Source organism: Microcebus murinus, chromosome 4, assembly GCF_040939455.1.
Source record: "Microcebus murinus isolate Inina chromosome 4, M.murinus_Inina_mat1.0, whole genome shotgun sequence".
Classification (NCBI taxonomy): Eukaryota; Metazoa; Chordata; class Mammalia; order Primates; family Cheirogaleidae; genus Microcebus; species Microcebus murinus.
The window spans coordinates 96,213,695-96,239,741 of record NC_134107.1 but is presented as its reverse complement, the minus strand read 5'-3'; the positions used below and the strand labels follow the sequence as shown (position 1 = coordinate 96,239,741).

The 26,047-nt window shown below is 53.8% G+C and overlaps 1 protein-coding gene across 1 annotated transcript in view; it reads left to right on the top strand.

Annotated features, from left to right (window-relative positions):
- Window positions 1-26,047, top strand: part of DSCAML1 (DS cell adhesion molecule like 1) — a 328,360-nt gene that overhangs the window by 293,223 nt on the left and 9,090 nt on the right. The window contains exons 17-26 of the mRNA XM_012773648.2: window positions 488-728; window positions 4,068-4,214; window positions 6,518-6,673; window positions 14,813-14,952; window positions 20,968-21,121; window positions 23,102-23,219; window positions 23,577-23,740; window positions 24,001-24,099; window positions 24,815-25,003; window positions 25,438-25,725. Of these exons, the coding sequence (XP_012629102.2) occupies window positions 488-728; window positions 4,068-4,214; window positions 6,518-6,673; window positions 14,813-14,952; window positions 20,968-21,121; window positions 23,102-23,219; window positions 23,577-23,740; window positions 24,001-24,099; window positions 24,815-25,003; window positions 25,438-25,725 (1,696 nt within the window). The remainder of the gene's footprint in view (window positions 1-487; window positions 729-4,067; window positions 4,215-6,517; window positions 6,674-14,812; window positions 14,953-20,967; window positions 21,122-23,101; window positions 23,220-23,576; window positions 23,741-24,000; window positions 24,100-24,814; window positions 25,004-25,437; window positions 25,726-26,047) is intronic.

The following is a 26,047-nucleotide window of genomic DNA, read 5'->3' as shown; positions in this document are numbered from 1 at the left end:
CATGCAATGATATCCCTGTCCATTCATTCATTCGTTCATTCTGCGGTATGCCAGACCCCACTCTAGACAGAGAGGACAGCAGTAAACAAAACAGACAGTGCTCCTCGTCCCCGTGGTGCTTACGTTCTCGCAGGGGCAGACGGTCAAGTGCATAAGTCAAATATGTAGAACGTCAGATGCCGCTGGGTGCCGTAGAGGAAAATAAACCCGGAAGAGAAATTAAGAGTGCTGGAGAGAGGTTGGGAGTGATCTTACATAAGGAGCTGAGGAAGGCCTCGTTAGGAAGGGGGCGTCCCAGCAAGGAGACAACAGAGGCGAGGGGGCAGCAGCGTGGCTATCCGAGGAAGGAGTGTCCCCAAGGAGTGCGCATGCCTGGTGTGAGCAGCAGAGGCCAGCGTGCTGTAGTGTCGAAGAGCACCAGCTCAGAGCACCAGCTCAGAGCGTGCCCATGCCTTTGTCCCCCCCCCCACCTCCTCTGTGCTCACAGGCGCCCAAGAAGGAGCTGCAGAACGGCGTCATCCGGGGCTACCAGATCGGCTACAGGGAGAACAGCCCCGGCAGCAACGGGCAGTACAGCATCGTGGAGATGAAGGCCACTGGGGACAGCGAGGTCTACACCCTGGACAACCTCAAGAAGTTTGCCCAGTATGGGGTGGTGGTCCAGGCCTTCAATCGGGCTGGCACAGGGCCCTCTTCCAGCGAGATCAATGCCACCACCCTGGAGGATGGTGAGGGCTCCCGCAGAGGGGAGGGGGTAGAGACCCCAGCTATGGGCAGGGCCAGGACTGCCAGGGAGGGCCTGTGGGTCCTTCCACTTGTGCCTGGGCCCCATGTTGGTCTGGGGTCCACACGGGCTCCCTGGGTCCCCTCCATCTCCTCCTGCCCATTGGTTCCACTCAGCACCCGGGCCTCTCAGTCCATTGGCAGACTGTCTGTCACCTGCTGATGCTCTGCCCTTGGTTGGCTGGTTGGCCTGTCTCTCTCCATCCATGCTTGTCCCTCTTCCTAGCACCCTAACCCATCTCTCTGACCCAGGCTCTTTCCTCTACTCCCTGGGTCCTGTTTTTCCTCCTGGACAGCTTCTTGGGAAAAGGGCAGAAGCCAAGTTTCCTTTGTATTCTAGGTTGGAACCATCCCCCATCTGTTTTAAGGACCCAAGATGAGACTGTGGCATTAGGAAATCCCATCACCCATGTGGGAAAGGATTTAGAGCCCAATTATTTAAAACTTCATTCTTTGATGACTAGAGAGGACCCTACAATCTGATTAGTAAATGGAGGGGCCCAGTCTCTCCAGGGAGACAGGGTTAGGAGGAAGCAGGAACATGCCTTCTCTCCAAGCACAGAGAAGACACCAGCTGGTACCTGAGCCTGCGCCAGGTAGAGAGAGGAGAGGTGGCCTTGATGCCCCCAGAGATGGGGCCAGGTTGGTCACAGTGCCCTGAAGAGCAGAGCACTCTTCCAAGCTTCCTTCTTGATGCTCCAACCCAAAACTAGGGTCTGAGATTAAAACCCTGCATGGAGTCTGCGCCTGCCCACTCCGCCCCCAACAGAGGGACCACCTGCCCGAGAGCGCGAGCCATAGCCCTGTGCCTGTTCAGACACCGAGCATTCTACCACTAGAGAGTTGTTCCTCAGATGAAGCAACGCAACCGCCCCACCTCATCCTCTCTGAAAATGCAGTGCCCTGGGGACGTGGAGGCAGGACACACTAGGTCGGAAACACTGAGAGTAGGTTAGCCCATGCCAGCGGTTCTTAACCTTGCCTACAAGTTGGAATTGTCCAGGGAGATTTCAAAATACTGATGCCCAGGCGTCATCCCCAGAAAGTCTCATTTCAGTGCTCCGGGGCACAGGCTGTGCTCTGAGATGGAGTACACTTCCATAGCCCCAGAGCACTGGGCCCCTGAGAAGAAGGAAGGACACAAACAAGGCGAAAGGCACAGAAAAGCCCAGGGGGCGGCCCAGAGCTGCACTGCACCCAGCCCCCCAGCCACGACCTTCACCGTCCCCCTCGGTGCCCCACCCTGAGGTGCTGGCCACAGGCCTGGCTGGGTTGAGGAAGATCAGCTTGTCACCTCTTAATACTGGCAGCATTCGTTCAGGCGCACGCCAACACGGTGGTTCTCAAACCTGCGTGCGCATCGGAACCTCCTGGAGGTCTGTCAAATGCAGATCGCTGGGCCTGGCCCCAGAGCTCCTGCTTCAGCAGATCTGAGGTTGGGGCCGAGAATCCGTATTATAGTCCCAGCTGCTCCGGTGGCTGAGGTGGGAGGATCACTTGAGCCCAGGAGTTCAAGGCCAGCCTGGGCACCATAGCGAGACCGCATCTCTTAAAAAAAAAAAAAAAAAAAAAAAAAAGTTCCATTTCTAGTAAGTTCCCAGGCAGCACCTTGGACAGCCACAGCAGAGCAGCTGTGTCCTTGTCCACAGAGGCTCATGGAGGTTAGGTAACCTGTGTAGGGTCGCCTCTCTAGTAAATAACAGAATCTGGATCAAAATCCAGGCCCAACCCTGAATCCTATACTCTTCCTGCTTCCCCCGTGCTCAGCCTTTTGGCTGGAGCAAGGCTGGATGCAGGATGCCCTGGGCGGCACGTCCTGGGGAGCAGCTGCCCTAACCCAGGTTCCGTCCACTGGGGGCCGCGCCAGGGACGAGCCAGGCCCGGCCAACCTTGGCCTCTGTCCAAACACCGAACACCGCCTGCCTGGCCTTGTGGGGGCGGGGGGGGGGGCCCTGGAATTTCCAACAGGGAGAGATGAGCGTGGCTGCGGAGTCATTCTGAAAACAAAGGAGAAGGGGGAAGAAAGTTTCCAGCGGCATTTGCTCAGCAGTTTTTCATACTTAATTAAGGCCCTCGTTAGCCTGTCAGATCCTGATCGTTTCCTGGCAATATTAGCACTCCTCCTGGGGTATTCAAGGGCCCCTGCTTTAGCAATAGTGTCTTTTCCATAATTATATTACCTTCATTTTGTTCGAACGGGCGATCTGTATTAGTTTATTACACTGGGTCCCTAATTACATGGTGCTTATATTTTTACACCTAAGTAATATGAAACAATAATCATTCTCAAAGAGGATCGTTAGGATGATGTATTATCATTTAAATGCTCATAAAAATTAGAGTTGCCTCTTGTGGGGCAACGGGATCTAATTACCTTCCATCCAGCCTGTGCCTCTTTCTCCCATTCAGAGAAAAACAGACTCTGTCTTTTGCTTTGTCCCTGGCTCCTCAAAAGCCAGCAGGAAGTGCCACCCACATTCTCCCTAGCCCAGATGGGGCCTGGGGCCTGGCGTTCCTGCTGTCTGCTATCTCAGAAGGGGCAGGCTGCACCCGGCCAGGCTGGGGACTGGGCCTAAGGTTCAATGCAAAGGCGGAACTCGGAGGGAAAGGGTGGGAGGCAGGGTGGCCCCTGACATTGGTCCTGGGGAGTGTTTTCCCGTTATCCCAGTCCCGTTGGCATGTCTGTGTACAGGGGCAGGGACAGAGGTGGAACGAATGGCCTCCAAAGCCCTAAAGGTCTCTGTGGCAACGCTTCTCCCCTGCACCAGGGTTCACTGAGATCCTCCTTTCCCCTTCAGCTTGGCACAAGGACGCAGGAGGCCATAGAGACGGGCCGTGGCTTAGATCCTTGGTCAGATGACGCAGAGGGGCTGGCAAGCCGTGGAATAAGACAGAGAACTGCAGATACCCCTGGGGCCAGCCTGGTGGTCCTCCAGGTTCTGACGAGCCCCTGGGAGGGGGGTTCCCCTGGATTCCCAGGGGCTCCCGCCAGAGCTCATCACCTTCTTCCCAGGATTTGACCAGAACCAGGAACTTGCTCCCCGGAGAACAAGGAGCCACAGTCTGCAAGGCTCTCTGTCTCCCAGTCTCCAGGAAAGCACACCTGGTTCACTTCCCAGCTCCCCAGCCCCAGTTCTCAGGATTCTTGAGTCAGGAAGTCCCTCCACTTGTCTACCTGGATGCACCTCTAGTTAGGCAGCAGGACCCAGCCTGGGACATGTACTTTGTGCTGTCACTCCCACCCCTGTCTGACTGGACCCTTGGCTGTCCCCCACCCCATGCAGTGCCCAGCCAGCCCCCCGAGAACGTCCGGGCCCTGTCCATCACGTCCGACGTGGCCGTCATCTCCTGGTCGGAGCCCCCGCGCAGCACCCTCAATGGTGTCCTCAAAGGCTATCGGGTCATCTTCTGGTCGCTCTACGTGGATGGGGGTGAGTCTGCCAGGACTGCTGGCTGGGTCTCGGGTGAGAGGCACAGGGTTGGCGGGGTCTGCTTCCTGGCTTAGAGACAGCGTCTTCCCACGGGGTGCAGGTGCAGTGGAGTGTCCCCCATGGTCCACGTGTGGAGGTCACAGAGGGGGATGATGGTTAGAAGGGCCAGGGATGGTGAGGGAGGAATTGGGGTCCACTCGCACATGCCCCGGGTCAGACAAGGGTGTCTCTGGTGAGGGGTGAGGAGACACCAGCCACTCCTAGACTACAGCAGGTTTGGGGTGTTATTTAGGGCACAGTAGGGACATATTTGCTTTTCTAATTTAACATGCTGATATTAGGCCCCTACAGCCCCATCAGCCAGGATGTGGCAACGGCGGAGCTTAGTGAAGGGACTGCTCCAGAGGAGTGGGGGCCTGGGAGGAGCACTGCCTGAAGGGCAGGAGAGGCAGCAGGGTCGCCAGAACCAGGCAGAGCCTCCCTTGGCCCAGCCCGCTGCAGCCAGGCACACACAAGGCATGTCATTGTGCAGCGAGCTACCCGGGACCGGAGACAGGCACATGCTGTGGCGCTGGGGCCAGAATGGTGCTGGGGCAAGTGGAGAAAACCCAATACAGTGGCCCAACGTATTGGGTGTCTTTGTCACCGTGGGATGTGCCGATGTAGGCAGGTTTGGGTAGCCCCCCACAAACATGCCAGGCTCCTGCCCAATGGCATACACAAAGACTTTCAGAAGGCCACGCAATGTCACACAAGCCCAGGGCCCAGCATCCCAAACTGTGGAAATGTTCCACTGAAGGCCTTCCTCATCTCAACAGAACATAGGGGGCTACCATGAGTCTGCCTCCCCCGCTCCCGGGCTTCCTGCCTCCCGGACCCCTGCACCCTCTTCTTTCCCGGGGAACCTGAGAACCCAGCTCACCTGTCCAGAGCTGCTACCGTCCCTTCCCCACCTGGGTCCTGCTCTTCCCAGACCTCTGCCAATAGGAAGTGTCTTCCCCACCACCGTCCCCACTGTGTCCTGCAAAAAGCAGAGGCCTCTAGCTCAGGGTCTCTGAAGTTCTCCCGAGTTCTTTTGCTGTGAGATGCCACACCACACTGCTCAAAAGGTGACTTTACTACATGTATATTTGTGCTGAGCTGAGTAAAGGGTTTCCTTAGCTTAGCCCCTGGGAAGCTATTGGCCTTGCTAATCTCCAGAGACCACCTGGACTGCTGGCCATGCTGCCTTCTTCCTGGCTCCAGCCTCCACCATCTGCCGTGGATCTGATCTCCAGGGAAGGAAGGCCCTGCTGCTCAGGCCTCTGACATTCCTCCTGCACCGACCTGGAGTCCCTCACACTGAGTGTGGCCTACTCACCCTCTGATCCCTGGCAGACTGCTGCCACCCCAGGCCAGGCCCTCTGCCTTGGGCCTTAGCCTGCACAGGGCCACCAGCAAGGTGCTGGGAGTGAGTCATCTCTCCAAGGCCAGTCCTCAGACAGTGTCTGGGCCTGTCTTTCTGAAAGCCCAATAGTCCCAGTGGGAGGCTCAGGAGTCTGTCTCTTTTCCTTATTCTATGACCCTGGCCCTCCCAGCAGGCCCCCTCCCCAAGCTCCTGTTTGGAATCTACAAGAAGTTCCTTGGCAGGGCAGGGATAATGGGTCCTCACTGAGCCTGAAGAATGGCCTGGCACTTCCTGGCTGAGGCTGTCAGCTCCACCAGCCTGGCCCCGGTTCTCTGGGCAGGATTTTGCAGGGAACGGGTGGGTGTCTAGAGTGGTGGGAAGAAGGCTGATGGATCTCTTAGCCCCTTATACTGAGAGCCAGGGCGCCGGCCCAGGAGCAGTCAGAGGCAAGGGAGGCAGCCTCAGCCAGTTACAACTCATCCCTGGGTTGACACACTGCTGAAGGAGGCCCACAGCCCAAGGTGGGGCTGGGCAGCAGGAGAAATGGGCTCTCCCATGGCAAGGGGGTTGGGTGGCAGAAGGGAGAAACGTTGCTTGCAGAGATGGGGAAATGGAGATGTTGCAAAGGGTGAGCATCAAGTTCAAGTTGGTACAAGGTCAACCAGAGGCCGGGGCCAGGCCAGCATACATGCCTCGCCCTTCATTGGGCCACTTAGAGAGAGACATGTCCTGGGGCAGCAGCGCACACCTGCTCTCAGGTACCTTGAGGGGGAGGACCCTCTAGTCCTGGCCGCCGTGGAGTCAGGCTCTAAGCCAGTGGGGCGGGTGTGAGTGGAGCCCAGGCAGATAGGCAGCAGCAGGGGCCACGGCCGGCCAGGGCTGGCCAACCTCAGAGGCCAACCCCTTGTCTCTGCAGAGTGGGGTGAGATGCAGAACATCACCACCACGCGGGAGCGGGTGGAGCTGCGGGGCATGGAGAAGTTCACCAACTACAGCGTGCAGGTGCTCGCCTACACCCAGGCCGGGGACGGCGTGCGCAGCAGCGTGCTCTACATCCAGACCAAGGAGGACGGTGAGTGCAGGCCTCCTCCCCGGACAGCTGCCCTGGACCTGCCTCACTGCCCATCCCCACCCCCAGCTGGGGAGTGAGGGTGAGAGCAGGCTACCATCCTTTCTCCTGTCCCTTTGAGCCATTGTAGAGTGACTTTGAGGACTTCGGGGTCTGCTTTGGGGAGGACATAGCTTTTCATAGCTTGTGGTGAGATGCTCTAGCATTCCTGCATAAGTGTATAAGCAACTGTGAACCCCACGTGCACACACACACACCCCACCCTGCAGCATCGAGTCAGTAGCCAGATGAACCCTCCTCCCACCCCTGCCCCAAAGGCATCCATTTTGAGGCATCCGCTCCCCTGCAAGGTTCAGCCTGGTTTCCTCTGGATACAGATGTTGGGGCTGGGCAGAGCAGGAGTGTCACTCTGCACACCTTGGCTCAGGGACTTGGTGGTCACCCGACAGAGGCCCCAGTACAGGCCGGGCCCTGGACTCCCAAGGAGAGGAAGGGGAAGCTCCAGTTGGAGCTATGTGATCTCAACGCCCTTCTCCTGGGGCAGAACTGGAGAAAACTCAGAGATTGGGGGCCACCCTCAAGTAAGGGCAGGGAAGGGGGAGGCTGGGAGCAGAGCGGACCCAGGAGGGAGCAGGTCGGGGGAAGGACTTCCACCCAGGCCCAGAGCTGCACTACTCCAGGGGCGCCCTTCCTGCCGAACGCCACACCCGGGGGACGCCGTGTGTGAACCGTGCACAGCCCTGGGCTCCTGCCTCCAGCCCTGCCATCTTCTTCCCCACCCCACGCAAACCCCATCACTTAGCTGTTTCTTAACTGAACGTCCTGAGCCAGGTGCTCTGTTGTTGGAAGGGGAGGTTTGCGTGAAGGGTGGCCGGTGCATGACAGGCACTGAGACAGTAGCCCTTTTGGCTTCCTTCCCACTCAGCCTCAGTTTCTCAAGAGATACAGACACCCAGGGTCTAGGTCCTACTCAAACAATTTGTCAGAAGGTTCTGGAAAAGGAGCTACTCGGAGAAGCTGCCAGTGCAGCCCAGCGCCCGGCAACTGGACCAGCTCCCAGCTTGGCTTAATCTCCCCCCAGCCCAAAGCCTCCCCACCCCCATTAAGCTCTGAGCACTTCAATATTTACCAACCTGCCTGCCCTACTTTTCCTGTCATTAATCCTCCCATCACGGCTTCCTGGGACAGCTCCGGGCAGAGCCACCTGCTCTCGGGTGGAGGCTGAGCTGAGATGGCGCCCAGAGCCTGGTCCCGTCTGGGGTCTCAGGGCCACACTGAGGCACCTTCCAGGCCTCCAGCAGTGAACCCCTGGGCCCCAGCCTTCCTCGTGCCCCTATTGTGCTGCGAGGCTGAGCCGTCAGCACCAGGACAAGTTTCACTGCCGGAGGTGAGGCCCTGCGAGGGAACCCCGAGGTCCAGGAGCATCGTCCCTCCCTGCAGGGAGCCTTCCGCCCTCACCCAGAGCCACTTATGGGGCCGCACACGGGAAGACGCGGTACAGGAGCCAGGCCCGGGAGGCACCGCCCCCACATTCAGGCGGCGGCCGCGCAGCATGGGAAAGGCGCTGTAGATACATCAGAAGCGCATGCCCCAGCCCAGCCATGTGCGGGCAAGTCACTTAGCCCCCTCAGCCTCAGTTTCCTCATGATGAAATGTGGAGGGTGATACCTCATCAAGTCATTAAGAAGCAAGATAATGGGCTGGGTGCAGTGGCTCACGCCTGTAGTCCTAGCCTGTAGCCTAGTCCCACGCCTGTAGTCCTGTGAGAGGCCGAGGCGGGCGGATTGCTCGAGGTCAGGAGTTTGAAACCAGCCTGAGCAAGACCCCATCTCTACTAAAAATAGAAATAAATTAATTGACCAAATAAAATATATATATACAAAAAATTAATCGGGCATAGTGGTGCACGCCTGTAGTCCCGGCTACTCGGGAGGCTGAGGCAATAGGATTGCTTACGTCCAGGAGATTGAGGTTGCTGTGAGCTAGGCTGATGTCACGGCACTCACTCTAGCATGAGCACAAAGTGAGACTCTGTCCCCCCCCCCCAAAAAAAAGCAAGATAATGACTGGGCACTGTAGCTCACACCTGTAGTCCTAGTACTTTGGGAGGCCAAAGCAGGAGGATCGCTTGAGGTCAGGAGTTCAAAAACAGCCTGAGCAACACAGAGACCCCATCTCTACAAAAAAAAAAAAAAAAAATTAAATTAGCCGGGCATGGTGGTGCACGCCTGTAGTCCCAACTACTCAGGAGGCTGAGGCAGGAGGATCGCTTGAACCCAGGAGTTTGAGGTTGCTGTGAGCTAGGCTGATGCCACTGCATCCTATCTGGGTGACAGGGTGAGACTGTCTCAAAAAAACAAGAAAGGGAAGCAGCAAGATAACCATAAAATCTATTCTAAAATGTCAAGTACTAGCAAATGGTAGTTGCTTTATGGCCCCTGAGAGATGACTGCTTCAGATGGGGTGTCAGCGCCTCCAAGGGGAAGCCTAGGCCACAAAGAACCTTGTGTCAGATGAAGTCTCATCCAGATCAGCAGTCCTGACTTAACGTGTGTGTGATGTGCTGACATAGCATGATTAAACCTTCCCAATAGCCCTGTGAGGTGGGTATTATTTCCATCATACAGGTGATAAAACTGAGGCCTCGAGAGCTAAAGTTACTTTCCGAATGCCACTCAGCTAATAGGTGGCAAATCCAGGCTTTCCTGTCTCCATAGCCTCTGTACTTCCACCACACTGCGTACTTGTTAGGAAGCCTTTGGCTGTGAGTAACAGAAGGCCTGACGAAAGCAGATACAAGCACACAACAGGCAGTCGTGCGTAGGGCAGCTCCAGGGCCTCTTAAGTCAGTGGCTCCCTCCTCTCTGCTCTGCCTTCCTCAGCACGTCCCCCTCGATTTCCAGATGGCTGCAGCCTCAGGCGTTGCACCAGCAGTGCAGAGTGAGGAGAAGCAGTTAGTCTCCCCTGTGGGCAAGCTTCTCCTGTAGTGACAGAAACCTTTCCCAGAATCCCCCTCAACTGACTTGTCCTTATCTCCCATTGGCCAGAAGGGGGCCACATGCCTCTTGCTAAGCCAATCACCAAAGGGGAAATGGACTTATCATGGCCGACTCCCCCCAAGCACGTGGTACCCTCTGGTGTAAGTGATAACGACAGCTGAAGTGTGGAGGAGCATGGGGACCTCCACACACGTGAGGTTCTGTTTGCAAGGAGTAGGAAGGAACGGCAGGGGTAGGCTGCCCACTCTGCCTGTCCACCACAGCCGCCCCGGCTCCACCAGCTCTCCCCTCTGTAGGTGGAAGTTACTAAGTTATTACTCAGTTGGCGTGGAAAGCCGACAGGTCTGTGTTCTAATTCCTGCCCTGCTGCGGGAGCTTGGGCAAATACCCTAATCTGAAAACACTGTGACCCCTTTCCAAAGGGAAAAAAATATCATGAAGTTTAGAAAAAAAGCAAAAGAAATAAAAAGACAAATGCAAACATGTAAATTAGAGTTCATTTACTAAGTCCAGATCTCTTGGTCCAAGCTTGGTTTCAGGCTGGCTTGGCTGGACTCTGTCCATGAGACAACAAAGCCTCTTGCCCACTCCTCACCTGCCCTGGGAATGCCCAGCCTAGGCACATGGCATCCCAGTGCAGAGTGGAGTAGGATTTTAGGCCACTTTAAAGATATTTAACTGAGCAAGAGATACGACCAGACCCATGTTTTAGGAAGTTAACTCTTGTTACCTTTGCACGCAGGGGTTGGGGAGTAAGAACTAGTGTCACAGAGACCCATTAGAACCTGTCCAGGCAGAGATGAGGAAGTTCGGTACCAGGGCAGCAGCAGTGAGGATGACAAGGGGCATCCAAGTTTAGAGAAACAGATCAGAGGCGTTCCACCTCCAGTACTGGCAAACGAGGTCACTCAAACCCACTCTCCTTCTTGCTGAGGACAGCCAGGAAATCTGGATAACATAGTTTTCGAAACAATTGCTTGAATGTATCAGAGAGCTGGAAGAAGAGTGAAGAATCACTGGGCAAGAATCTAAGGGAAAATAGAAGCCCAGAAGGTGAGCCTGACATTTGGAATAGCTCTCCTTCCCTGGGGACATGTGCTGAATCTGGAGGCAATGGCTGAGAAGCTGAACAGTACTGGAAAGACTTGGATTGGGGGTCAGGCCTGCCAGGGTGTGTGGATCTGTCTGGTGAACCCCCCTTCGCTTTGAGTTAAAGGACAGCCCACCAGGAGTAAAAGTGGATCAAAAGTAGACAGCTCACCTTCAGATCACCTCAGTCCTGGACCCCAGATTGTTAGTGTCCAGAATGCAGCTGCCTATCAGAAGCAAATATGAATCCTCTCTATACAAAGATAACATCACCTGAAGCCTCAAATTATTTCTACAGACAATTTTGCAAATGCTGTGTTTGGCATACAATAAAAAATAGTGGGGAAAACATGAACAAAAGCCAGAAGGAAAGAAAAAAAAGACAGACAAGAGAAACACATTCACAAGAATTTCAAACATGGACTTTAAGATAATTATATTTGACAATATTGAAAACTTAAGAGAATTGGAAACTACCAAATGGAAAATCTAGGGGAAAAAACTACTAATACCTGAAATTAAGAACTCAGTAGTTGGGTTTAATAACACATTAGACACAGCTGAAGAGATAACTAGGGAATTGGAAGATAGGCTGGAAGGATATCCAGATGAAGCACAGAAAGACATATGGATGGAAAATTTTAAAAAGCATGTAAGAGACATAGAAAAGTGACCTTAAACTTTAATATGTGATACAAATCACTTGGGGATCATGTTAAAATTCAGATTCTGATTTGGTAGGTCTAGGGTGAAACCTGAGATTTTGCATTTCTAACATGCTCCCCCCAGGTGATGCTGCTGATGATCCATGGACCACATACTGAGTACCAAGGACATACAGGATGCAGTGAGAGGAAATCCCAGAGAAGAGGACAAAAAGAATAGGACAGACGAGAAAATGTGTGAAAATGGTTTAGAACTGATGAAAGATATCAAGCCACAAATTCAAGAATCTCCATAGACAACAAATTAAAGAAATCCCCACCTAAGTATATCATAATAAAGCTGCTAAAAAAGCAAAGAGAGAGAGAAATCTTAAAAGCAACCACAGCAAAAAAGACTGATTTCCTTCAAAGGAGCAACAATAAGATTGTCAGTTAACTTGTCAGAAATAATGGAAGCCAGAAAATGATGCAATGATATATTTAAAGTATGTAACGAAAATAGTTATCAACCTATGATATGATGCCTAGCAAAACTGTTCTTCAAAATTAAGATGAAATAAAGATTATTTCAGATAAACAAAAATTGAGAGAATTTATCATCAACATACCTGCCCCAGAGAAAGATTAGAGAGCATTCTTTAACTAGAAGGAAAATGATCCCAAGTGGAAGTTCAGTGATGTAGCAATGAGGGCAGGGCAATTAAATGGTAAATATATGGGTAAACCTAAATTAATAATAACTGCACAAAATAGAGATGATGAATATACATAATTAAAATACACAACAATGGCATGTAAATTAGGAAAGAATGGATGAAAGTTCTAAGATCCTTGCATTGTCCAAGAAGAAAAGTACCAATTGATATTGGACTTCGGTAAGGCAAAGATTCACATTGTAATATGTAATCACTAAACATAGTGAAAGGCTATATTATAGTCAAGCTAATAGAGGAAAGAAAATATAATATTTTTTAAATAATTAATCCAAAAGAAGGCACAAAAGGAAAGGAAAAGGAAAATAATAATAAGTGGGATAAATAAAAAGTTTTTAGTAAGATGATATCTTTAAACCCAAATATAGGTAGGGAGCAGTGGCTCACACCTGTAATCTCAGCACTCTGGGAGGCTGAAGCAGGAGCATTTCTTGAGGCCAGGAGTTGAAGGGCAATATAGCAAGACCCCATCTCTACAAAAAATAAAATAAAATAAGTTAGCCAGTGTGGTGGTGCACCTATAGTCCCAGCTATTTAGAAGGCTGAGGCAGGAGGATTGCTGGAGTTCAGGCTGCAGTGAGCTATGATAATACCACTGCACTCCAGCCTTGGCAACAGAGAAAGCTCCTGTCTCTAAAAGTAAATAAGTTAATTAATAAATTTAAATAAATAAATAGTTTAAAAATACATCAGTAATTACATTAAAGATAAATTGATTAAATTCTCTAATTAAAAGATAAAGATTGTCAGATAGGCTAACAAAAACCAAAACCCAAATATCTGTTGTTTACAGGCGTCATCTAAAACATAAGGGTAGGCCAGGTGTGGTGGCTCGCGCCTGTAATCCTAGCACTCTGGGAGGCTGAGGCAGGCAGATCACTCAAGGTCAGGAGTTCAAAATCAGCCTGAGCAAGAGCGAGACCCCATCTCTACTAAAAATAGAAAGAAATTAATTGGCCAACTAAAAAATACATATAGAAAAAATTAGCCGGGTGTGGTGGCACATGCTTGTAGTCCCAGCTACTTGGGAGGCTGAGGCAGGAGCATCACTTGGGCCCAGGAGTTTGAGGTTGCTGTGAGCTAGGCTGACACCATGGCACTCTAGCCTGGGCAACAGAGTGAGACTCTGTCTCAAAAAATTTTTTTTAAAAAGAAAACATAAGGCTATATAAAGATTCAACATGAAATAATGGAAAAAAATAAAAAAACATACCATGCAACCATGCAAACTGTCTAATAGAAAACAATATTAATATCAGACACAGTATACATTAGGCAAAAATCATCATTAGAAATAAGGAGGACACTTTCTTATGATAAAAGACTAATGTATTAGGCAAGTAAAACAATTTTAAATTTGTATGTACCTAATAACATAACCTCGAAATGTACAAAAACAAAAACTGATGAACTAAAAGGAGAAATAGACAAATGCATAATCACAGTGGAGGATTTTAACACACTTCTCTCAATAACTAATAGAAAAAAGCATGCAAGAAGAGATTCCAACACTACAACTAGCACACTTGCCCCAGTGGCCATCCATAGACTCTGTTACCCTACAGCTTTGGAGACACCTAGCAGAGGAGGAACAGCGAGGGGGACAGGACAAGTCAAGGATGATTCCCAGCTCCTGGGCTCATGCCCCTGGATGGATGTGATACTGTATCTAGTTATTTTATTTAGCTCCAAATTATTGACCACACATTAGAAAAAAAAAAAATTGAGGTAGGTGCCACAAGCTGAGAGTTGGGAGAGGGAATGTGATAATATTAATTGTTACCATTTATTGAGTGTCTTCTATGTGGTAGGAACCGTGCTAGGTGCTTCATTTTAATTAGCACTGACTCTCACTATAGCCTTTTAATGTGGTTATTACCTCCATTGTTTAGATGGGGAAACCGAGGCTCAGAGAGGTAAAATCAATTGAATAGGATACTGTCACTATCCTCAAAGGAGCAGAAAAGCTCCTGAGGAGGGGAGACGAGTACACAGCCATACACTGGGGAGGTGAGGATGGGGCGCATGTGAGCTGAGAACAGGAAGCTTCTAGTCTCCCAGACAGAGCCCTGCAGTCCCAGCCAAGCGGGGCAGGCCCAGAGATGGGGCGAGTGAGCTCAGAGTCCACGTGAGTTGAGATCCACATGGGATGGTTTTCCTAGTCACCCCTAAGGCAGACTTTCCTCCAGAAAGGGCCTAGCCGGCACCCCGAGGGCAGTGGCCTAGGCCCCTGCCAGGAAACAGGCTGCGGTCCCAGCCTTAAGGAACTCACGGGACCAGCGCCAGTGTGGTTTTTTCCCCCTAAATACAGGCTTCTAGTTAACAAGGGCACTGGGGCAGCGAGGCAAGGGATAAGATCACAGTATCAAGATGAATTCCTCATGAGTTCTGTTTCTCTCTTGCCCGCCCTAAGTCCTTGGTTCTGGCCAGACAGCTCTGAAGCTGGCCACGCTGAGGGCCTCCATTTTAGAGACTTTGTTGTAAGCCCAAAATGATTTGGGCTTTCTCCTCCCACCTGCTCGTCATGCTGGACCTTCCCCACTTTAAGCCACAGCTAAGGCCACCGCCTCCAGGAAGCTCTCCCAGACTGATCTGCCACCCTCTCCCCACTCTCATTCTTTCCCAAAGGCTGTGCTCCTCCTTTCTCTAAACTGACCAGGCCTTCTCCCTGCTCAGTTCCAGGTCCCCCTGCTGGCATCAAAGCCGTCCCTTCTTCAGCTAGCAGTGTGGTCGTGTCTTGGCTCCCTCCCACCAAGCCCAACGGGGTGATCCGCAAGTACACCATCTTCTGTTCCAGCCCAGGATCTGGCCAGCCGGTAAGTGAGTTGAGGGCCAAAGGACGAGGGGAACGGGAGAAAAGAAACCTTGTAGATCAGCCGGCTTCCAGGCCAAACCCTGAGGCTGCGTGTATCTCGGCTTCTATCTGGATTCATAGATAAAAATGGGGACTGGTCACCCCAGAGTGGCTGAAGGCCCACCCGGTGTCCATCTTGGGTCAGCCTCTGTTGCAGAGGCTGCGAGACTGTCACGGGCCTTGGGGATCCTTTGGGTCAGGGGTCATGAGCAGGCAGGCAGGGTGAAAGGGAGGCTAGCCTCGGCCTTTGGTCCGGCTAGCAGAGGAGGCTCCCAGCAGGCCCCAGGGCTGGTGACTGGGGACTGCCTGGTCGGTGGCCTCTGGGAATAAATCGTCTTTCAGCGTGTCGGTCTGGCCCTGGGGCTCTGCCCTGAGTGAGCGCCTCAGCATGGAGCCAGCTGAAGGGGGGAGGAGAGATGGGGACATCATCCCTCTCTGGGCCTGGGTCTGGGCCCTGGCGAGGGAGAGGACTGAGAGACTGCAACATCCACCCAGACCCTGGGAGCAGAGGGGGCAGGGCGGGACCCAGCACAGAGGACTAGCCCCAGCCCCTCCACTGAGTGCTCAGAGGGGGCCCACAGAGCGGGAAGAAAGGAGGCACCCATGTCCCACATACACACCCATACCCCACCTGCACCCACGTCCCACATGCACCCACGTCCCACATACACCCATATCCCACCTGCACCCACGTCCCACATGCACCCACGTCCCACAGGCACCCACGTCCCACCTGCACCCACGTCCCACATGCACCCACGTCCCACAGGCACCCACGTCCCACATGCACCCGTATCCCACAATATGCCTCTTTCATTATCCCCGGCCACTCAGCCAGAGCGTCCTGCTGAGTGACTACTGTACACTGTCCCTGTACAAAGGGCTTCCAGTCTAGTGGAGTGGTGGCCCGAGTGGAGCACATAAAAAGTGGTACTGTCAGGGAGATGTCAGCAGGGCAGAGAAGCAAAGAGCTGGAGCAGGGGGCAGACTTACCCCCCAGTCAACAACTGGCCACCAGCCCGAGCATCTGCAGAGAGCTCTTGGCCACCAAGAAAGCCGCCCTGAAATTGCTCAGTAATTGTGCCATCATCTCCTCCTGTACTCTCTGCTCTCCCGCGGTCTCTCTGAATTACCCTCTGAGTGGTAGGTGGCCTAGCCACTGAGACCAGAGTTCTGTCACCAGAGCAGAAAGCCCACTGACCCCCTCCCTCCTCTCTATCTTCACGCGCGGCTAAGTGCACGCATCGTAACAGTGCCGCTCCGTGAATTTACACAGCCCGCCCAGGCAGCAGCACTCGGAGCGTGGAACAGGACATTATGATATCCCAGAAGACCCCCTTGCACCCTGCCATTCCATACCCACCCCTCCACCAGGTTAACCACCATCCTGACTTCAATAGCAAATACTGCCGCCTCTTTTCACACTTTGTATACGTGAAGTCATACCACTTGTCCAGCTTATTCTACTCAGCATTATTTTGAACTTGTGAATTTCATCCACATTTTCTTCATGCATTCTCAGTTGTTGATCGTGTGCACGTAGTACAATGACTTATCTATTGTGCTATCCATTGATATTCATTGATTGAAGGCTTTGGGCTAGCTTTCAGTCTGGAGCTATTTAAACAGTGCCGCTGTGCACGTTCTTGTACATGTCTCTTGCGTTTGTGCACATGCATTTCTGTTGGGTGTACACCGAGGAGAGGAATTGCTAGGGTGCAGGGTCTGCAGATGTTCGCTGAGAACACCCTGCCATTGCTGGGTGCCTGTGCCAGTCGCACCCTTGCTCACGAGGCAGAAGAGTTCCAGTTACTCCACCTCTGCACAGACACGTGGTGTATTTTCCAGTCAACGTCTTCAGCCATATCTTCTGCCCACTTTCCCCTCTCCCCCTCGTTCACCCCCAAACACTAGCATTCTAGGCTCTTGCAACACTGAGCTTTTCACCATGCTGGACACTCACTGTGCCTTTTCACACTTACACACCTTTCCTTCCCTCCTCTGTCATACACTGAGTGCACGAGAGCAATTCCTGTTCATGTGTCTGGCTCCGCGCTGGCCTCTAGGCCCCGTGAGGACAGGGGCAGCATCTTTTCATCTTTAGGTCCCCAGCTGCCAAGCATGAGCCTGGAACATTGTGGTCACCTAATACACGTCTGATGAATTAATAAGGAGCAGCCCGGCAATTAGTCTGATGAATTAATAAGCAGCAGCCTGTATAGCCTTAGCTACTGGGCAAGTTGCATTTCCTTCACTGATGGGCGAGGGTAGTCATTGTCTAGCTTGGGTTTTTGTACTTGTTTCCTCCTCGGATGATGGAGTCTTTCACAAGGATTGGTGTCGGCGACCTTAGCCTCCTCACTAACTCGGGCTTCAGGAGGCCCTAGTGGGGTGGCTGCAGACTCCTCTCCCAAGCCCCAGAACAGAGCTCCTGGTCCCCAGGCCCTCCCCCTGCTCCCGGAGATACGGGGACCCTCTCCCCACCCTCTTGGTGTCCTGAGCATATAGGAAGCCCCTCTCTCCTGGAGAGATTCCCTTTGGACGGTGTCACACAAGGTCTCCTGGTGTGATGAGAGCTTCAGTTCGGCCACATTGAGGGGGACTGGGGATAAGGGGAGGGGAGCAAGGCTGAACTTAGTAGGGGACCTAGGGAGCTAACCACCATGTGTGACATTATCACTGTGCACAGATACATTCCAAATTCCAAAATTTTGCATTGCAAACTCATTTATGAAAGACAGCCCTGGGAGGGGATGCTGGGGGTAAGGGCACACTAGGTGACAATGCAAACCCGCGGGTATGAGCGTGGGGTTAGAGGCGAAGGCCTGATACTGAGTGTGTTCTTACTGCTGGTGGGAGCGTGTGAGCATGGACGTGTGGAATCCGCAGGACAGAAGTGCATGTGGCATTGGCATTCGGGGGGTGACCCGCTGGGGACGGTCACAGCTGCATTGAGTCCTGGCAGAAATTTTGCCAAATACTTTAGTACATTTGTTGTTGTCCTCTGATTATAAAAATAATGCCATTTTATCATAGAAAATTCTGTAGGATATATAAAAGAATAAAAAGGAAAGTAAAAATTACTTGTACTTTCACTTCTTAAAGATAAACACTGGTGATGTTTTGGTATATAGCCTTCGAGTCTTTGAGGGTACATATGTTATAGGTTGTTTGGGGGTTTTCTTTAGCAAAATTAAAATAAAATTTTATATAGTGTTATGTATCTGCTTACTTCATGTAATGCATGTAGGTACTTTCCCACACCATCAAATAGTCTTCTAAAAACCATGACCTAAAACATAAACGTGGCTGTTTGTACATAATCTATTTAACCAGTTCCCCCATTATTCTATATTTAATGTCTCTTTCAAATTTTCACCATTTCAGCATTATAGTACTTCAGTGAATATTCTTTGCAAGTCTTTTTGCACATATTTCAGTATGTTCTTAGAGTAAATTTCTATAGGAATTCCTGAGTCAGAAAGAATGTGAATATTCTTAAGGTTTTACATACACATTTACAAATTGCCCTTCAGAAAGTTTGCACAAATTTATTTTTCCACCACTATTTTAGGTACCTGTTGCATGTTGGTATGAACCAGCAGCATTGTCCTTTGCACCTGTGCTGATTTCAGGTTCATTTTTATTTGTTTTTATTTCTGTTGGCTGAATTTTTATAAAGGTATCTTATTTTAAATTGCTTTTCTTTGATTACTAGCTAGGTGAATTATTTTTATATGTTTATTGGCTATATTTTTCTTCTTTGGGTAATCATCAATTCATGTCCTTTGTCCATTTTTCTATTTGCATTTCTCATGCTTTTCTTATTGACTTGTAAATGCTCTTTACATATTAAGGATAACCATTGCTATCATGTAAGTTGCAATTATTTGCCAGTTCATTGCTTACCTCTTGATTCTGTTTTTGTTGAAATATAGGTTTTTTTAAAGAATTCAAATTTATCACTTCCATTTATGATTTTTTGCCTTTATTGTCATGATTAGACAAACAGAAATATTTACCTATAGTTTCTTCTTTCATAGTTTGCCTCTTTTAAAAAACTTTGATCCGTTGGGACTTTATTTGGCATATGACTATGTGCTTCTGAAGGTTATTTCAGGAGATTCATAGGGAGTCCAGGTTAAAAGAAAGGCACCCAGGATCTGGGTCAGATGCTAATACCTTCAAGGGGAAGCCAAACTTTCCTGTCCTGTGTAGGCAGGATGTACACTCTGGTACACACACTGACACACACAAGCAAGTAGACTCAACTTTTCTCCACACATGCACATGCATGTGTACACACAAACACACACACACACTCCTCTATCCTCACCAAAACTAAGCCCAGAGAAGAACACGTCCCAGTTTACAAAGGACTTGCACACCCCTTGCTTCACTGCACCTCGCAGTCACCACGCAGGGTAGGCAGAGCTATATTGCTTTCCTGGTTTGCAGGAGAAAACTGAGGCCCCAGAAACCACGGGTGACACTATGGGTCATACGCGTAGTAAGAAGGGCAGGCAGGTGTTGCAGCTCCTATCCCACCCTAGACCTCACGCGCAGATGTGAACTACAGACATGCACACCCGTGCCAGCGTGCCGCAGCCTGAAAGAGCTTCCCAACTACCAGGGCTCAGGGGGGCTCTGCACCTGTTCCCAGCAGGGACTTCTTGGGTTCAAGGCCAGACGCCCACAAGGGGGCAGGAGGAGGAGTCTGCTCGGGAGCTCTGTGTGTGTGCCAGAGACGCCTGTGCCTTCTCCCTAACATTTCCCTGCGGACAGCCTGGGGCCAAAAAGGATGTTTTCTCCTATTTTAAGTCACTGGGCCCCTCAGCCCTCCCATGGGGCATGGAGAACGTCCCCCTGTGGCCCCATGTCTATCTGGAGGTCTGTCCCCTGGCACGTGCGTGCATGCATCTGCATGTCTGTGTGTGTGAGCATGTGTGTGTGCAAGATCCCGTGACTGCGGAGATAACTAATTATCAGCTCCCTCTGGCCTCGGGGCCCCCATCTGTTCCAGGGCTGCCCCCCCTCCCTGGACTTCCACTCTGATTTCAAAGGGGCCCCAGTGCTGTCCTCCTCTCCCTACCCCGCGGCTGACAAAAAAATAAAATAAAATGAAAGTCAGCCCCATCCCGCCCGTACCAGGGAAGAGGCTGACAGGAGGTCTGCAAACTAGCGCTTATCAAAAGCTCCTTCTCAAATTCATTTCAATATCTGAGCCTCTGGTTTCCAAGGCAACATAATCTTTTCATCAAAGCAACTGGTAAAACCACTGGGATCCGATATTGTTTTGTTGGCAACTTGTCAAAACTGTCATTTTGTTAAAAAAAAATTTATAGATTTATATAACCTACAAATATATATGGCGATCCATACCACTAATAATCATTAATAAAGTGCAGCCCAGCAAAGCTTTCACGGTTCCTCTCCCGCCCCTTCCTCCCCCGACGGCTTGCCTTGCCGCCTGCCGCCTGCAGAATGAAGGAGCGGTAATTAGACGGCAGGGCTGGGAGGTGACTGAGCCAGGGACAGGCTGGGGGAGCCTGTCTACCACCCTAATAAGGCAGAGGCAGTAATTTAGCTTCTTCCCAAACACTCTTTCTTTTCTCGGGGTTTCCTGGGACCCTCCCTCCCTCCCCCATTCTCCCTCCTCCTGACCTCCCTCCCCGCCTCCCCCATGCCGTCCCCCACCCCAAACTCTCACATTCCTTGGACTGAAGCCACAGTTACCTCTTTGGATCAACCAGAGAGGGAAACCGAGGCTGGCCCAGCAACACGGCAGAGCAGGCCTATCAGCTCGCAGGGGCCAAGCCCAGTGCAAACCGTCCACTTCGGCTTCAAAACTTGGGGAGCACAAGCTGGACCGAGCCCTGCCTCTCCCCAGGGCCCAGGGCGCTGGGGACGGAGGACTTGGACGCTGGAGTCCTGGGGGGGTTCTGCTTCTTAGGGTCTCTTCGCCTCTGCCCCGCAGGCTCCCAGCGAGTACGAGACGAGTCCTGAGCAGCTCTTCTACCGGATTGCCCACCTAAACCGCGGGCAGCAGTACCTGCTGTGGGTGGCCGCCGTCACCTCCGCCGGCCGGGGCAACAGCAGCGAGAAGGTCACCATCGAGCCAGCTGGCAAGGGTGAGAAGCCCGGGGCCAGGGCAGGGGCAGGGGCACAGGCGCCCACAAAAGCTCCCTTCCAGAATTCTGGTTCCCCAGTAGGGGCTCTCTCCCCTCCGCTCTGTCTGTGACCTGGCCGCGAGGAGGAACTGGCCACTCGCCTCCTGCCTGCCCGCGTCCCCCAACTCTGGGCCTCTGCTGCCCCCTGACTCGGGGAGCCCTCACAGCAGGCTGTGGCCCTCCAGCCCTGCGGGTGGGTTTCCTGCACCTTGTCCTGCTCCAAACCCTGCTCTCGGCTTGAAAGAGGAGGAGTCCCCCCCACATAGAGCCAAGCCGAGCAGCTGAGGCTCAAGGACAGCCCCCCCGACCCCCGCAGAAGCCTGGACTCCTGGGGCACAGGCAGTTCCAGGCACTGCTGATTCCTGCCACCTACGGCAGACACGGAGGGGCCCCCACAAAGGAGGAGAGTGACACTTTCTTAGTAGTGCCTCCCCCATCCCTGACCCGGACAAGAGTGTGGGGGGTGCACCCCTACTTCTCTGACGAATAACAGCTGAGCCTGTCCCGAGCCTGGGGCGTAGGTACTGGCCACAACAGCCAGGGACTGTGGGTCCTCTACTGGCCTCTGGGCTTCCCTGGGCCCTTCCGTCTCCTCCCCCGCCACGACTGGCACCCCTGGCTCTGTAGCCCTGGCGTCCCAGGGCCCAGACTGACGAGGAGGGGTGTGCCTGCTCAGCCCAGCCACCCTTCCTGGGCTGACTTGAGCTTCCCCCGGCTCAGACTCAGGAGCCTCAGCCCTGCCCCGCCAGCGGGGGTGTTGTCCATGCCCCGCTGAGACGGGGTGGGCTGGCTCTCCCAGCTCCGAGTCAGGGCTCTCTCCACACAACCTCAGCGCCACCACCCCCTTCCTCCCTGGTCACAACCAAGCCCTTCTCCTGGAGCCTGCGGCCCTCCCAGGACAGCTGGCACCGGCCCAGAGGCCAGGGTCTGAGGACCTGAGCATCTCGACAGAAGGCTGGTCCCTTCTGTGGGCGTTAAATAGGACACATTCCTAGACAGCTCGGTACTTCCTAGAACACCTTCCCGTCACAGCGGCCCGAGAGGTACGACAGACAAGCACCGCTGGGCCCATACGCACTCCGGCACACATGCACACTCGCGCACTGTCACAGGGCGCAGGGAGCCAGCCCAGCCCGTGGCAGGACCAGGTCTGGAGCCAGGTCTCTGAGAACCTCGAACTCTCCTCAACGCCCCTTGTGGAGGCCCCACTGCCTGGCCAGTCCGTCTGGCCCCAGCAGCCCTTCTCCCTCCCCTCGGCAGCCCCCCAGACCCCTCCACGCTAAGCCCTGTCGCCTCCAAGCCTGCACCCCAGCCTCCAGCTGCTGTCTCACCCACCTCACACTGTCCCGCCACCCAGGAAGGTCCCCAGCTCCAGGGCCCCCTCTGACCTTCTTGGCGCCTGGGCACTTAGTTCTTTAAATCCAGGCCTGAGGAGGATGGCTTGAGCCCAGGAGTTCGGGGCTGCAGTGAGCTATGATCATGCCACTGCACTCCAGCCTGGGTGACAGACAGAGTGAGACCCTATTTTTAAAAAAAGCCTCCAGTTCCAGAAGCCTTCCCTGGCCAACGCCCCCACCACTCACTTGGCAGACAAGTGCTCCCTGGTTACTCGTACCTACGCCCACCAGAGCATTTTGCACCCTGTAATGACTTTTAGCGTGTCTGTCTCCCTCTTAGACATCTTGAGGACAGGGAATAGATCTTACTCATGTTTTGAACCTCACAGCCTCATGCGATACCTACTCCTTGAGAGGCATTTGATAAATGTCTGTTGACTCGCTCCCAGCCGAACGCCCTGAGGTCCGCCCCCGCCCCAGCCCAGAGTGGAGGTCAGGCAGGGGAGGGGAGATTTGAATTGTAAATCTGGGGAGCCCTGAGAAAGGGGGCCCAGGGCATGTGCGGGGTAGAAGTGGGGTGACCCTCATCCTCTCTTCCCTGTAGCCCCAGCAAAGATCATCTCATTCGGGGGCACCGTGACGACACCCTGGATGAAAGACGTCCGGCTGCCTTGCAATTCAGTGGGCGATCCAGCCCCTGCCGTGAAGTGGACCAAGGACAGGTGAGTGGCGAGCCCCTGGAGGGATGGGGACCCCAGAGAGGGGTGCAGCAGAAGAGTCGTGATGAAGAGAGTCTGGGGTGTCCCTCCCGCCGGCAGAGGCCCTGCAGGGCCCACAGCTACTGCTCTCCCGAGCAGGCCTGACCCCCTGGTTCCCGTCAGTTGGGAGCCAAGGACCCTTCCCTGGGTGGCTAAAGAGGCCACGGTGACTGGATGCCCCAGGAAGGGCTGAGCAAAACCCCAACAACCCAGGGTCCCCTGGGAAGCCTCCTTCCACTCCCAACTCTATTTGCCTATGCACCTGGGGGGAGGGGCCTCAAGATCAGGGTTGCCTCCCATAACCCCCCCCTCGCCCTGCAGCGAAGACTCGGCCATCCCCGTGTCCATGGACGGGCACCGGCTCATCCACACCAACGGCACCCTGCTGCTGCGCGCCGTGAAGGCCGAGGACTCGGGCTACTACACCTGCACGGCCACCAACACCGGCGGCTTCGACACCATCATCGTCAACCTTCTGGTGCAAGGTGGGACTCGCGGGTTCGGCGGGGACAGGGATGGAGAAGGGGTAGGAATTCCATCACGTGAGATTGAGGGGTCCTGGATGCTTATGGGTCTCTGTCTGGGGACTGATCCTAGGTGGGGCAGAGCAGCGGGCAGATGGGAGGCAGGAGGGGTGGGGAACAGCAGGGGGAGCCTGGAAGAGCCAGTACCTGCTGCCATCGGCCCAACGCCCCATCGTCGGGTTCACCCTTGGTGCTGATGGCTGGTGGCTTTCCCCTCGCAGTGCCCCCCGACCAGCCGCGCCTCACTGTCTCCAAAACCTCAGCTTCGTCCATCACCCTGACCTGGATTCCGGGTGACAACGGGGGCAGCTCCATCCGAGGTGAGGCAGGGCCTGGAGCAGGAGGGGAAGATGTGGGAGGAACTCTGGACCCTGGGGCAGGGAGAGAGCTTCACCCACTCCCACCAACTGTCCCTGTAACACCCAGGAAATGACTGGGGGGAGGGTGATTCAGCCACAAGGAAATTACTCAAGTGCCACGGAAAGTGCACCAGCTGTGTCTGGGCTTTAATACAGCCCCCGCCCCCACCCCATCTCTTGTGAGCCGCTTGGGCCTGGAGCATTAAGTCTGTCTTCCTCTCTGGGCCTCGGTTCCCCTGTCTGTCAAGGGAGACAAATGTGCTCAGGGCTTCCCCACCTTGAACGTGCACGTGAACCACCAGGGCTTCCGTACAAGTGCAGACTCTGTTCCAGCCGGTCTGGGGCGGGGGCTCAGAGTGCGCATTTCTTGCTGCTGCTCAGGGCCCACACGTGGAGCAGCCAGGGTCTAAACAGGACCCCTGTGAACTTCACAGGTCTGCCCTTCTGCTCCCCTCCCCGCCTTGGCCCTAAACCCCAACCCCGGAGCCCAAGAGAGACACTGGCCCAGGTGCTGGAGCCAGGGGCCTTCCAGTTTTGCAGCTAATTTGCATATGCCCCTTGGATGTCTCTGCCCCTGCCTGGAGCCCAGCAGGGGTGGTCTGTGGGGGAGCCCAGGCCGGGCTCCTGCTGCCCTGCCCTGCCCTGCCCCACTGAGCCAGGCACCCGTCCCGGGCAGGCTTCGTGCTGCAGTACTCAGTGGACAACAGCGAGGAGTGGAAGGACGTGTTCATCAGCTCCAGCGAGCGGTCCTTCAAGCTGGACAGCCTCAAGTGCGGCACGTGGTACAAGGTGAAGCTGGCGGCCAAGAACAGCGTGGGCTCTGGGCGCATCAGCGAGATCATCGAGGCCAAGACCCACGGGCGGGGTGAGGCCCGGGCGACACTGGTTGGGGGTGGAGAGTCGGGCTGGGGCGGGGGGCTTAGGGGGCCCAGGGCATGGGTGCAAGATGGCTGGGGGCGTGGGGAGGAGGGGCCCGGGGACACAGGGAGACTCAGCCTTCCCATCACCAGAGCATCCTGATGAAGCCCGTAGAAGAACCGGGTCCCACTTCCTAGCCAGGCTGGCAGAGTGTGGCACTCATCTGCCTCTCCACCCCCTAAACCTCCCCTCTGCTGAGGCCTCTCTCCAGGCCCTCCCCTCTCTTCCTCTCCTCCTCTTCCTCCCTCTCCTCCCTGGGGCATCCCCACTCCTCTCTGTGCCAACCACTTATCCCTCCAGGGCCACTGCGGTCCCAGCTGCCCCAGGGACATCCTCCCTCCCGCTCAGTCTCTAACCTCTCTCTCTCCCTCCGGCCCCCAGAGCCCTCCTTCAGCAAAGACCAACACCTCTTCACCCACATCAACTCCACGCATGCTCGGCTTAACCTGCAGGGCTGGAACAACGGGGGCTGCCCCATCACAGCCATCGTCCTGGAGTACCGGCCCAAGGGGACCTGGGCCTGGCAGGGCCTCCGGGCCAACAGCTCCGGGGAGGTGTTTCTGACAGAACTGCGAGAGGCCACCTGGTACGAGCTGCGCATGAGGGCTTGCAACAGCGCCGGCTGCGGCAACGAGACCGCCCAGTTCGCCACCCTGGACTACGACGGCAGTGAGTGGGCGATGGGGGAGGGGCGGCATGGAGGCTGGAGCAGGGTGGTGCCCGGGAAGCGGGCGGAGTGGCAGACGCATAAAGAGACAGACAAATAGGCCAGGCACGGTGGCCCACACCTGTAATCTTAGCACTCTGGGAGGCCAAGGCGGGAGGATCACTTGAGGTCAGGAGTTCGAAACCAGCCTGAGCAAGAGCGAGACCCCGTCTCTATTAAAAATAGAAACAAATTAATTGGCCAACTAAAAATATATAGAAAAAATTAGCTGGGCATGGTGGCGCATGCTTGTAGTCCCAGCTACTTGGGAGGCTGAGGCAGGAG